The sequence below is a fragment of the Carassius gibelio genome, chromosome B9 (assembly GCF_023724105.1).
Source record: "Carassius gibelio isolate Cgi1373 ecotype wild population from Czech Republic chromosome B9, carGib1.2-hapl.c, whole genome shotgun sequence".
NCBI classification, from domain to species: domain Eukaryota; kingdom Metazoa; phylum Chordata; class Actinopteri; order Cypriniformes; family Cyprinidae; genus Carassius; species Carassius gibelio.
This window is the reverse complement of record NC_068404.1, coordinates 30194135-30208581: the sequence shown is the minus strand read 5'-3', so window position 1 is coordinate 30208581 and position 14447 is coordinate 30194135. Positions and strand designations below refer to the sequence as shown.

The 14447-nt window shown below is 40.1% G+C and overlaps 1 protein-coding gene across 42 annotated transcripts in view; it reads left to right on the top strand.

The window, feature by feature from the left end:
- Nucleotides 1–14447, top strand: part of LOC127964887 (NACHT, LRR and PYD domains-containing protein 12) — a 397699-nt gene that overhangs the window by 140289 nt on the left and 242963 nt on the right. For 34 of the 42 annotated variants that reach the window (XM_052565342.1, XM_052565357.1, XM_052565359.1 and 31 more), the window contains 2 exons: nucleotides 10018–10191; nucleotides 10893–11066. The exons of 4 other annotated variants lie outside the window; for them this stretch is intronic. In XM_052565342.1, the coding sequence (XP_052421302.1) occupies nucleotides 10018–10191; nucleotides 10893–11066 (348 nt within the window). The remainder of the gene's footprint in view (nucleotides 1–10017; nucleotides 10192–10892; nucleotides 11067–14447) is intronic. 4 more of the 42 variants (XM_052565369.1, XM_052565370.1, XM_052565365.1 and 1 more) reach the window with 1 other exon arrangement.

The following is a 14447-nucleotide window of genomic DNA, read 5'->3' as shown; positions in this document are numbered from 1 at the left end:
ACAACCTTGTCGCCATGGTTGTCGACGAGGCACACGTCGCAAACAAATGGTGAGTCTGCAAAAGTCGTTTACAGCAATGTTCACTCCGGTATTTCGCTCACATCATCATGTGTTTACAACAGGTTTACAGTGGAAGTTCAATCATAGATTTGAGTTCGATGCATGATGTCTGTGCTTCGATGCGGCTGTACAGGCGCATTACATACGTCATAACTAAACGTATCTGATTGGCTTACGGGTAACCAATGATTTTAAACTTCAGACAAGCGCCCCCTAGCGAGAGAGAAAACACTTCTCTATTATGCCATCCAAGACTCTGTCTACGAAGCAAAGTGAAGTAGCAGAGTATGGTATTACCAGGCTATTGTTTTGTATGAACCCTTGGTATTTCTAACTGACTCGATCCTAATGATCTGAGTGGTCTGTTAGGCTTATATTCAGTGAGCATATCTGAAATATATTTCAGTCCTAGGTCATTTAGTGACTTATATACGAGTAAAAGTACTTTAAAATCAATCCTAAATGTAACTGGAAGCCAGTGTAAGGACCTGAGGACTGGTGTGATATGCTCAGATATTCTGGTTCTCGTCAGAATCCTGGCAGCAGCGTTCTGGATGAGCTGCAGCTGTCTAATGGTCTTTTTGGGAAGGCTGCTGAGGAGCCCATTACAATAGTCCACCCTGCTGGTGATAAAGGCATGAACAAGTTTCTCCAAGTCTTGGCTGGAAACAAAATATCTAATTCTTGCAATGTTTTTTAAAGGAAAGAATGCTGATTTAATTACCGCTTTGACATGACTACTGAAACTAAGGTCTGTCTCCAGAATCACACCAAGATTCCTGACTTGATTTTTAGTTGTTTGACCCCTAGAGTTAAGGTATGCATTCACCTTGAACACTTCATCTTTGTTTCCAAATGCAATGACTTCAGTTTTTTCCTTGTTTAACTGAAGAAAGTTATTATTAATAAAAAAATAATTTCTAATCAATGACTTTATAACCACAAACAATCTGGATTTTATGTTTCTAAAGGAGACATGGCTAGAAGACAGCTGGAGTGCAACAATCCTCCTAACTTTACTTTCATGAGTGTCTGCAGGACTGTTATGAGAGGTGGAGGTGTAGCTGCTCTATTTTTAAAGATGTCTATCAATGCAAGCAAGTGTCATTTGGTCAGTATTTATCTTTTTAATATCTAGGGATTGTGCTGAAAGGTAGGGGTGGGCGGAATGACCAAAAATTTATTTCACGGAATAAGTTATTTTATTTCACAGTAGCGGTATATATCACGGAATAATTTTTCAGGTAAATCAACAAAAGGGACGTGTTTAATATATTAAATACCACTTTTAAAATAAAGAATAGGCTCTCATCTTATTTTATAAATTTTTCTTTTATTTAGAGCATTAGTAGTAAATGAGTGAACTTTTAGATCAGCCTCACCATGACATTAAATAGGCCACATGTGTGTAGTTTAAAGAGAACAGACTTTTTATTAATTTTAGAACAGATTATTAATACTTTCTCGGAGCATTGAAATAAATAAAACTTCAGTAACATAAAACAAATTTTGCAGAAAGTATAAAAATGTAAACATTTGGGGAAAATGTCAGAATCTAAACGCTTGTTCTAAAAAAAACCAAAAAAACAAACACTGTAAAAACACTTCCTGAGCAAGATAAATTTAAACTCTTTTTGAAACATTTTCTTTTTTTTAAAATATCAAATAAATATAAACACTTCAATAAATTAAATAATAAATAAAAAATTCTGTCAAACAAAACAATTACAAATTGTGTTCAAGAAAAACAAGCTGGTCAACTCTCTCAGGTTTTAGTGCTGATCTGCGGCATGTGACAATATTCCCACTTGTGCTGAAAGCACGCTCAGATGGAGCACTTGTGGCAGGGATGCACAGATATGCACAGGCTGGCCACACGTGGAAAATTAGCCTCGTGCTGCCTCCACCATTCCAGGGGGTTGGTCTCACCATCCACTTCAACTGCCTGTAAATAGCTGTTAAGTTCCATTTCAATGGACTCCCTTTCTGACTGGGGGACAGCTTGCCATTGACGTGAAGCAATTTTGAAGAAGCTTCCCAAACTTTTCTTCTGTTTTTTAGCAGGACATTCTGAATTTTCTCCAGCATCTTCAGCTAGTGGCACTGAGACTCCCTCGACAGGCCTTTTTGGATCAGCTGCAAGACTCTCCATCTCTGCTGCAGCTCTGGTCTTCATGTAGTCCACTCGTTCTGCATTTATGTATGTGGTTTTGAAGCGAGGGTCGAGAAGGGAAGCCATGTCAAGCAGCTCCTGGGTGGATTCATCTGCATATTTTTCATTCAAATAGTCAAGAATGTTCACCTTAATGTCCCTGGTGAGCTGCGTGTCATCATCCTGTGGCTTAAGAACCTGTTCATTAAAAAGATAAAGCACGGGTTTCAAGTATGAAACGCTTACATACTGTTCCCCAGACAGGGCATCTGTAAACTCGTGGGCATAATGCCTTATTTACAGATTCAAGAACCTCCATGTCCTGCCATGTCAGAGCCAAATGTCTGGTCTTTTTGTCAGCTTGCAGGACTTGTGTTAGGGCTTTTTCCTGCTCAATGACCCTTTCGTTCATTTGTTGCCTGGATCCCCATCTTGTTGGACTCTCAGTGTTAAGCTTGTGAGCAGGCAAGCCTAGCTGCACCTGAGCAATGGCCAGTTCACGCTGTCTTTTCCAAGTGTTTGAGAAGGCACTCACAATTTTCTTGCACACCCCAATTGCGCGGTCAACTTGGGGCACTTTTGCACCTCTCTCTGTATAAATAGAGTAAAAGGGTAGAGGGCAATGTGTAAACATAATGTAGCAATAGTTGCCAAATTACACAAGACAAGTAGCATGCATTTAAAAATGTTTAAAACGTTTATCTCTATAATTAAGATTTATTAATAGGATTAACAACATAGGTACTTCCTAATAACAAGATGTATAAATAATAAAATAAAAACAAAAATAAAAGTCAAAGAATTATAAAACTATTAATGTTATTAATTTCTATTAGACACTTACCAATGGCTAAATGAAGACGATGAGCAAAACACTGTAACCGCGTCCAGTCATTTAGTTGCAGTGCTTTGATGTTGTTCGTTGCATTATCAGTTGTGACACAGACTTGATGATCCTCTCGTAATTCCCATGACTTGAAGCGCTTCCTTTAAGCTTTGAGCTATCATCTCTCCCGTGTGATCCTCGGGAAAATAGGAAGTCTGCAGACATCTACTGCACAATGTCCAGTCTTTGATGAAGTGGATTGTTAAGCTCATATATGGCTGTGCAGTTCGACTTGTCCACAAATCAAGCTCCGCTTCAATTTTCCGTCGGCATTCTCCATACAACCGCGGCAACTCTACTTCACTAAAGTGCTTGCGGCTCGGCATTACATATCTCGGATCAAGCGTTTTGATCAGATCACGGAATCCATTCTTTTCCATCGTGTAAACTGGTGACATTTCTTTACAGATATGCATTGTAATGGCTTGCGTTATTTCTTTCCATCTGCGTGAGGTTTTGTCATATGGAGTGCCTCTGGTAAATGATTCGGCCAAACTAGTTTGAGATTGTTTTTTGCTTTTAGCACCAGAGGTTGACGGAACACCTGATGTGGAGCGCATCTGTTGGCTTTCATTGTATTCTTTGACATGCTTCACCTTTAGATGATAAAACAAGTTACTCGTGCTACCGTGGCTAACGGTTACATTCGCGTGACACAGTTTGCAAATCACACTTTTCTGCTCTTTGTCAGCCTTTGTAAACCCGAACCACGTCCATACCACTGATGTCGCGCCTCGTTTCACAACAAGTTCCTCCTCTTGCTGCTCGGGATTGGTTTGTGGGATTTTTTTATCAGCATGCTTATCTTTCTCCATGTTTTTCTTCTTATATACGCTTGTGTGCAGCTTCTCAATCGTTCTCACGTCCCGGCGCGCTACACGTGAGGTTAACCACGCCCACTAATTTAAACTTCACGGTATAAACGGAATAGAAAAATCTGTAACAGTAGACATTTTATTCCGTCGTCATGGAATATACCGTCATACCGCCCAGCCCTACTGAAAGGTGCTTCACGCATTCTGTTTATTCAACAGCAGTTCAGACTTTGAAAAGACAATGCAGAAATGCCGAGCAGATGTGGTGGAAGACGAAACTTGAAATTCACTATAGCATCTATAAAGAAAGCCTTCATGTTTTAATGTGAAACTAGCCACAGCTAAACAAAATATATTCTCAAACCTTATAAACAGTAAACTAAACAACACTCTTACTTTTTTGTCACTGTTGAGAGACTGACAACCCCACCCCCCAAGTCAGATTCCCAGTGAAATGTTCTCAGACAACAAATGCAGTGAGTTTGCTTCCTTCTTTTCTGAGAAGATCATCAATAGCAGGAAGGACATTAGCACATCCTCAATTAATGCAGAGGTCAGATTCGGCCACAATATAAAAAAGATACTATGTCTATTTTTGAAGCAATTTATAGCAAAAATTTGGAAGTCACAATGTAGCACCTAAAATCGTCAACCTGCTATCTTGACGCACTTCCCACATCTTTTTTTCAAAAGTGTGCTTAACTGTTTAGAAGCAGATGTCTAAGAAGTGGTGAACTCCTCACTTCTTTCTGGGACATTTCCAAACTCCCTGAAAACTTCAGTTGTTAAGCCCCTCCTGAAAAAGAGCAATCTTGATAACACCATTTTGAGCAATTTTAGACCAATATCTAATCTTCCTTTTAAAGGCACAATTATAGAAAAGGTAGTTTTTAATCAGCTGAACAAATACTAAAACTCAAATGGATACCTGGACAATTTTCAATCTGGTTTTCAACCACATCACAGCACAGAGACAGCACTCATTAAGACAATAAATTAAATTTGCTTAAATTGTGATTCTGGATTCTGGTATTGCTAGATCTCAGTGCTGCGTTTGACACTTTCGATCATAACATACTACTACAGAGAATGGAAAACTGGGTCTGTCTTTCTGGGATGGTACTCAAATGGTTCAGGTCATACTTAGAAGGGAGAGGTTATTATGTGAGTCTAGGAGAGCATAAGTGTAAGTGGACGCCCATGACATGTGGAGTCCCACAAGGCTCAATTCTTGCACCACTCTTGTTTAGCCTGTATATGGTCCCACTTAGTCAAATAATGAGAAAGAACCAAATTGCTTATCACAGCTATGCTGATGATACCCAGATTTACCTAGACTTATCTCCAACTGCCTACAGCCCCATTGACTCCCTCTGCCATTGTATTGGTGAAATTAATAGTTGGATGTGCCAGAACTTTCTTCAGTTAAACAAGGAAAAAACTGAAGTCATTGCATTTGGAAACAAAAATGACGTTTTCAGGGTGAATGCATACCTTGACTCTAGGGGTCAAACAACTAAAAATCAAGTCAGGAATCTTGGTGTGATTCTGGAGACAGACCTTAGGTTCAGTCATCATTTCAGAGCAGTAAGTAAATCAGCATACTATCATTTAAAAAACATTGCAAGAATTAGATGTTTTGTTTCCAGTCAAGACTTGGAGAAACTTGTTCATGCCTTCATCACCAGCAGGGTTGACTATTGTAATGGTCTCCTCACTGGCCTTCCCAAAAAGACCATTAGACAGCTGCAGCTCATTCAGAACGCTGCTGCCAGGATTCTGACTAGAACCAGAAAATCTGAGCTTATCACACCAGTCCTTACACTGACTTTCTATTACATTTAGGATTGATTTTAAAGTACTTTTACTCATCTATAAGTCACTAAATGACCTAGGACCAAAATACATTGCAGATATGTTTACTGAATATAAACCTAACAGACCACTCACATCATTAGGATCAAGTCTGTTAGAAATGCCAAGGGTTCACACAAAACAAGGGGAATCTGCCTTTTGTTACTATGCCACCCGCAGTTGAAATCAGCTTCCAGAAGAGATGTGCTAAAACACTAGTCACATTTAAATCTAGACTCAAAACTCATCTGTTTAGCTGTGCATTTATTGGATGAGCACTGTGCGATGTCCGAACTGATTGCACTATATTTAACGCATTCACTGTATTTTATGTAAAATCATTTTCTATTTGTAACTGTTTTAAATTCATTTTAAATAAGTCAATTTTTAAATCATTTTCAAAGTTTTAAAATTGCTTGTTTTATTTTTGTTCTTCATGATTATTTTACTTTCTTTTATGTAAAGCAACATAAAATTGCAACAGTTCCTTACTTCCGTGTGTTACACACATTATTTTGGTGTCTTTGGAAAGAAGACTCTTTGGGCTTTACTTTTTACCAACCAGAGTTGTTAATGCTTAAAAAATATTAAAAGTTGTAGTTTCAAGTGCCTTGAAAAAAAATAGTACCACACTGAATTTCTTTTTAAATTTTATATAAAAAATACATGAAGTCCATACAGTCCTGGAGCAATCTAGAAAAGTAATTGGTTGAAATTCACGTCTCATGAGTTTCTATTACTAAGATACTATGAAAATGAGATTGCTGCAACCATTTTTCTTATACTATGTCTACCCCCCCCCCCCCAAAAAAAAATATATATATTTACCAACTGTATTAAAAGGTTCTACAGACTACTTTAAGCATTAAACATTCTACTGCATAGTTTTTCAATTATAAAACAATAGACATAAACTTGTAAGGTACATCATGTAAGGTATTTATTTGAGCACTAGAAGTAAAATAAGAATAAGAATAATTTTAGTAATAAAAATAAAGCAAAATAAAGAAGATTTAACTGTGTATGCCAATTACAGTACATCCTGAAATTGCTAGAAATGCAGCATTTACAAATGTTTCTGCTCATATAGTCAATTATCATGTGCTGATGGCCGTTTCCCCTGAGGGTGGTCAAGGAGGGGCGCACGCCGGAGGGCACCTTGCGACCACTAGCTATGCCCACCATGGACTCTGCATCTCCCTCGTGGACGTGGTTGGCGGGCTGTATCGTACACTGCGACCTGCCCAAGGGGGCTGCGGAAGCGGAGGTGAAAATTAACGGCCGTCCAGTCCAAGCCCTCCTTGACTCTGGCAGCGTGGTCAGCTTGGTGCAATCTCGCATCCTCACGCCACGCGGAGAAACCAAGGCTACCTGCCCCATCACCTGCGTGCATGGAGACACCCGTCATGTCCCGAACCGGAGAGTGATGTGGAGGCGATGAGGGAAAGAATCGACCGGGTCATGCCATTAGTACGGGAACACCTCGCCAGGGCACGGCAAGCACAGCAGCGGGCCGCCCAGCTATGACCGGGCCCCCCAGCCCGCGAGTTCCAGCCTGGAGACCGGGTAATGGTCCTCATCCCCAACTCTGCCTGCAAGTTCTTGGCCAGCTGGCAGGGCCCGTACACCATTGCTGGGGCGGCAGAAACCAGACCAAATCTACCAAATCAACTTATTCAAAAGGTGGGTCGGGACCAGAGACTAGCTAGCGGCCCTCGCCACCAGGGACCCGGTCATAGTGGGTGTCAACCCGGAACTGTCGGCGACCCAGAAGACCGAGCTGTGACACCTGTTCGGTCAGTTCCCAGATGTGTTCATGTCAGCCCCCAGGCGGACCCACGTGATCCAACACGAGATCCACACCCCAGCCGGAGTCATCGTCCGGCAATGGCCCTACCATGTCCCAGAGGCTCGTCGGCAGGCTACTGAAGAGGAAATTCAACAAATGCTGAAGTTAGGGGTAATTGAGCCATCGAACAGTCCTTGGTACAGCCCTATCGCCATGGTCCCCAAGCCCGATGGCACCCTCCGCTTCTGCAATGACTTCCGCTGCCTGAACGAGGTCTCGACGTTCGACGGCTACCCCATGCCTTGGGTGGATGAGCTTCTTGATCGCCTGGGAAGGGCCCGCTATATCTCCACCCTGGACCTTACCAAGGGATACTGGCAGGTTCCCCTATCTGAAGCCGCCAAGCCTAAGACCGCCTTCAGTACCCCTGGTGGGCACTGGCAATACCGGACCCTCCCGTTCGGCCTACACGGGGCCCTGGCCATGTTCCAACGCATGATGGACATCTTACTGCGGCCTCACCAGGCCTACGCCGTGGCATACCTGGATGACGTGGTTATCCACTCCGAGCGCTGGGAAGACCACCTGGACCATCTGCGGAGGGTGCTGATGGAGCTACGTAGGGCTAGGCTCACTGCCAACCCCCAGAAGTGCCACCTGGGCTTGATGGAGGCAAAGTACCTTGGTTTTCAAGATGGACGGGGACTCATCCGACCACAGGAGAAGAAGGTAGAGGCGATATGGTCTGGCCCCAGACCCAGCACAAAGACCCAGGTACGAGCGTTTTTGGGGTTGGCAGGATACTACCGCTGCTTCATCCCTAACTTCTCCTCCTTAGCCGCCCCCCTGACAGACCTGACCAGGAAGGGGCAGCCGGAAAAAGTATGCTGGACACCGGAAGTGGAGGAGGTGTTTAAGAAGGTGAAGCTGGCCCTCACCTCGGAGCCAGTCCTGTGTGCCCCGGACTTCAGCTGCCCCTTCCTGCTGCAAACGGATGCCTCAGCGGCCAACTCCAACGCCGATGGCCTTTCCCGGATCTGGTCAGCTTATGCTGGTCTGTCAGGGGTCACTCCCCACCCACCCCCTTATTCACCCCTGTTTACATCATATTTCTCCACCAGACCAGGACAACGCTTAGCGGGGGGGAGTGTGACGAGCGTCCCGATTCCACATCAGCGTCGCCCTGGTAACTCATCAAGGGCTGATCACCCGCACCTGCCTCTCATCAGCCGGGTCTCATATAAACAGCACGCACACAGGAAAAGGGTGAGAAGCCTCTCCACGAGCTAGCACACTGACTCTCCTCTCTCTGCCACCAGAAAGCAGCCTGTGAACGGAAGACTTTGCCACGAGCACTCCACCGACTCACCTGCACCTGGACCTGAGTGTGATCACCCTTTGCACGCCTCATCACCCTCATCACCCCCGCAACCCTTCACTTTACAATAAAATCCCCCCTGGAGCTTTACATTTGAGTTTTCTCCTGCGTATTCCTTCCACCCCGCCACACCGTGTTCACATTGATAGCTGTGATTACACAGTAATAGCGTGCTGATTTGTGCTCAAACAGATGGTAATCATGCAGATACAAGCATATTCTCCATAAAACACACTCACACATATATGAAAAATGTTGAAAGATAAAAAAATAAAGATTGCTCAGATACGCCTCCATCAGATGACAGGTGTGTCAGAGCTTGCATCACGAGCCATCACGAAAGAGCGAGAGCACCAGAATACAAATAAACAATCTTCTGCCTATCTTTCACTTTTTTAGCGGATAACATCATTCTGTTTGTGACACTGTATGCTACAATGCTGTTTTTTACAACCAAGACAGTTTTCTGAGAGTGAGTTTTTCCGTAACGGACACAAACAATACTGTACCTGAAGAACTGAAATGTAAACAAAGGAATTATCATCCACATCACAACTTTATTGCTTCGTTGGACTAAACTTGCTCTATGAGATGTCGTTCACTGGACCCTTACCTTTCTAACTAAACCAGAATTTACAGCTGTGGATGTGTTTATGACTCGTTATTATGACAAATATTGTATTTACTGTGTTTTCATTCTTCATGTTTTGATGTGTACTGCTTATACAGTGTAGCAAATATTTTCTTTATAAGCTTTCCATTTGAAAACAGCGATCTGTAGTCGATGCTTGAGGCTTAGATCTTTAAAGATATATAGAGTTTGTTAAGATTAATTTTGTCCCTTTTCATTTAATCTATTCATAAACATTGACTCATGCAAACAAAAGACAAAGGTGTAGGTTACCAGGATAAATGATTTATGATCATGTTTTTTTTTTTTTTTTTTTTTTTTTTTGCTCATTGACATTTTAAATCTTAGTCCAGTGATGCACCACATGTTTATTTTTTGTACTTTCTCTTTACTAATGGATTCACAGCGAATCTGATCTGAGAGAGTGAAGAATGTGTCATTGTTCTCTACAGGTTGAGAGATTGTGGCGTCACAGAAGAAGGTTGTGTTGCTCTGGCTTCAGCTCTGAGATCAAACCCCTCACACCCGAGACAATTGAATCTGTCTTTGAATAATCTAGGAGATTCAGGAGTAAAGTGTCTCTGTGCTGGACTGGAGGATCCTCACTGTAAACTGGAGACACTGTGGTAAGATCATCTCTCTGATTTTCTCATGTCGTTGTCTTTGGTAAGATGTGTCCTTTAATTTAAATTTTGACTAGACACACTAAATCTCAGCACAAATGACTGAAGATGAAGTTCATTTAATTACATTCATCTTCATCACATCACATGAGCCGCTGCTCCTGTTATTAATCCAACAAACATTTACTGGTTTGATTAATACTCCTTCACCTGTCCATCTCTGTGTAAGATTTTCTCTTATTTTCAATTTTTTCTGAAATCCCATGAGCTCATTGTGTTCCCACAGATGTCATAAAGATTTAACCTGAATGTTCAGATACCAATGTGTGATTTAGTGATTTCTGTTCAGTTCATAAGCTGTTAAACATGACACAATGATGTGGAAATTTTATGAATTGTTATCTTCATTTTTAGGAAAACCGTAAGTCGTAATTAGAGGAACAAGTGACTGTTTCTCTAGACAGATCTATACTTATCAGTATGAAACAATATCTCACATTCAGCTCTGTGTGTCTGTTCAGTCCTGAAGCACAAGACAGTTTCAAACAGCACCATTTAGCATCAACATGCAAAAATCTCATTATATCAGCAGCAGTTTGTCGCAATGCTTGTCATTTTATCTCCTCTCCTGCTCTGAGACCAGAATCAATAACAAACTACACACACTTCAACTACAATTAACACTGTGTCATTGTTTTCTACAGTTTGAGTGATTGTTGCATCACAGTTGAAGGTTGTGCCGCTCTGGCTTCAGCACTGAGATCAAACCCCTCACACCTGAGACACTTGGATCTGTCCGGGAATAATCTAGAAGATTTGGGAGTGAAACGTCTCTGTGCTGGACTGGAGGATCCTCACTGTAAACTGGAGAAACTTTGGTAAGATCATATGTGACACACTGTAAAGTTTTGTGAAGTGAAAAAAGAAAACACCCAAAAAGCTAGAAAACACAATAACTGTGTCTGAAATTGCTCTCTTATTCACTCGTTCAATAATCCCTATATAGTGTATGGCAGTTGAGTGGACTATATCAGAAAGGAGTGAATGGATTCAGACGGTGATGTATACACTGCACGTGAGACTTAAAGCTGTTGAAAAAATATCTTCGTCACATGTACATTTATATTACATGTAAGTAATATTAAGAGCAAAAACACTCAAAATTACTTTATTGTAATTATACATACCTCCGCTTCAGCTCTGTGGTTTCATTGATGGTATATTATTAATTTGTTTTGTAATGCTTTTATGTTCATAATCATACTATGAAAATCCTGAGAACAAAAAATAAACACAAATTAACACGTTCATAATTTTGTGTATTTAATATTTTTAGTATCCTGTAACTCTCCCGATCAGTGTTTTGAGCTCAAATACAATGATTGAGAGCGTCTTCAGGCGACCGTTGATAACTGTGATTAACAAACATTTTAAATTATCCACCAAATTATCATTATTTTTGTAAGTTAACAATGATGCCAATTCAGTAAATTAGTAAAATAATAAACTGAGTTATTGCCTACATAATATATTTTAATATAAATAAAGCATGAAATAAACATTAACCAGAAATAATAAAGATGCAAACAGCATCTCTCATTCAAACTCGCTCGCTCCCGCTCTTTCTTCCAGCTCACCGCCACTCCACATTGGATTGTGGGAAATAGTGAATGAAATCAGAATGAATTGAGGGTAAAAAGTAGTGAACAAAATAGGGAATGAAGTAGTTCACTCAAAATTCTGACAGCACTACATATGGCTGACACCCGATGTAGTGCACTATATAGTGGATAGGGGGTGGTTTCGGACAACAGCTATTAAATCAGAATTTTTTTTTAAAATTAGATATTGTTTATGAATGTAATACTTACTACAGATTGGATGAGACGACTGTCAATCAAGATACAGAGATACAGAAAGTAAAACATTGTGTGACTTTGTTTCTTGTTCATGTGCAGACTTATGTGTTTATGTTAAAGCTGTTTCTGCATTAGCAACACCTTTAAATGGATTCTGTTTACACGAAGTGCTAATAGCCCATCTTGCTAGCAAAAACCTTAAGAAAAAGACAAAATTACTAAAGAAACCAGTCAGATACGTGAGGGAGTAAGAACAGTGGGCTTTAGAGTAGATTACGATAGCTTGGTTGGACCACACTGGCTGATACTGATTAATTAACCAATAGTTTTTTTTGTTGTTGTTTTTTTTCTTGATACTGAACAGAAAACTAAAATAGTGCTTATTAAAAAATTAAAATTAAAAAAACAGTACTGAATCATACTAGTAGTAGTAATCATAATAAAAGTAATAATAACAGTAACAGTAAATGTTGGAATTACCGCAAAATCCATTAAATGTTTTTCCGAAATTCCACTTTATTTTTTTCCAAATTTGGTTATTTCCAAATTTGGTTATTTCCATGTTGTTTATCTGGATTCTGTGTTTTTTTTTTTCGTTTAAATTTTTCTCCACTCTTTTTTAATAGTTACATTTTATTAATGAAAAAGCAAGTCTAATTAATTAAAACATAGATTTTCACATCAATTTAATAAAAGTTTAACAAAAAGTACATGTTTAGGGCCCTATGAAATGTTTTATTTTTTCATCATATTTTTTATTGTTACCAAAATTCTGTGTTTCACAATTGTCTGAGTTTTTAGAACGTAGCAGACGTAGAGGAGAATAATGTAAAAAGTGATCATTCAAATACTGAGGTGCTAAACCATTCAGGGCTTTATAAGTAATAAGCAATATTTTAAAATCTATACGATGTTTGATAGGGAGCCAGTGCAGTGTTGACAGGACCGGGCTAATATGGTCATACTTCCTGGTTCTAGTAAGAACTCTTGCTGCTGCATTTTGGACTAGCTGTAGTTTGTTTACTAAGCGTGCAGAACAACCACCCAATAAAGCATTACAATAAGCTAACCTTGAAGTCATAAATGCATGGATTATAATTTCTGCATTTGACATTGAGAGCATAGGACGTAATTTAGATATATTTTTTAGATGGAAAGATGCAGTTTTACAAATGCTAGAAACGTGGCTTTCTAAGGAAAGATTGCGATCAAATAGCACACCTAGGTTCCTAACTGATGACGAAGAATTGACAGAGCAACCATCAAGTCTTAGACAGTGTTCTAGGTTATTACATGCAGAGTTTTTAGGTCCTATAATTAACACCTCTGTTTTTTCTGAATTTAGCTGTAAGAAATTACTCGTCATCCAATTTTTTTATATCGACTATGCATTCCATTAGTTTTTCAAATTGGTGTGTTTCACCGGGCTGCAAGGAAATATAAGGCTGAGTATCATCAGCATAACAGTGAAAGCTAACACCTTGTTTCCTGATGATATCTCCCAAGGGTAACATATAAAGCGTGAAGAGTAGCGGCCCTAGCACTGAGCCTTGAGGTACTCCATACTGCACTTGTGATCGATATGATACATCTTCATTTACTGCTACGAACTGATGCCGGTCATATAAGTACGATTTAAACCATGCTAATGCACTTCCACTGATGCCAACAAAGTGTTCAAGTCTATGCAAAAGCATGCTGTGGTCAATTGTGTCAAACGCAGCACTAAGATCCAATAAAACTAATAGAGAGATACACCCACGATCAGATGATAAGAGCAGATCATTTGTAACTCTAAGGAGAGCAGTCTCAGTACTATGATACGGTCTAAATCCTGACTGGAAATCCTCACATATACCATTTTTCTCTAAGAAGGAATATAATTGTGAGGATACCACCTTTTCTAGTATCTTGGACAGAAAAGGGAGATTCGAGATTGGTCTATAATTAACTAGTTCTTTGGGGTCAAGTTGTGTTTTATTTATGAGAGGCTTAATAACAGCCAGTTTGAAGGTTTTGGGGACATATCCTAATGACAATGAGGAATTAATAATAGTCAGAAGAGGATCTATGACTTCTGGAAGCACCTCTTTTAGGAGCTTAGATGGTATAGGGTATAACATACATGTTGTTGGTTTAGATGATTTAACAAGTTTATACAATTCTTCCTTTCCTATAGTAGAGAATGAGTGGAACTGTTCCTCAGGGGGTCTATAGTGCACTGTCTGATGTGACACTGTAGCTGACGGCTGAATGGTTGCAATTTTATCTCTAATAGTATCGATTTTAGAGGTAAAGTAGTTCATAAAGCCATTACTGCTGTGGTGTTGGGAAATGTCAACAGTTGTTGAGGCTTTATTTTTCGTTAATTTAGCCACTGTATTGAATAAATACCTGGGG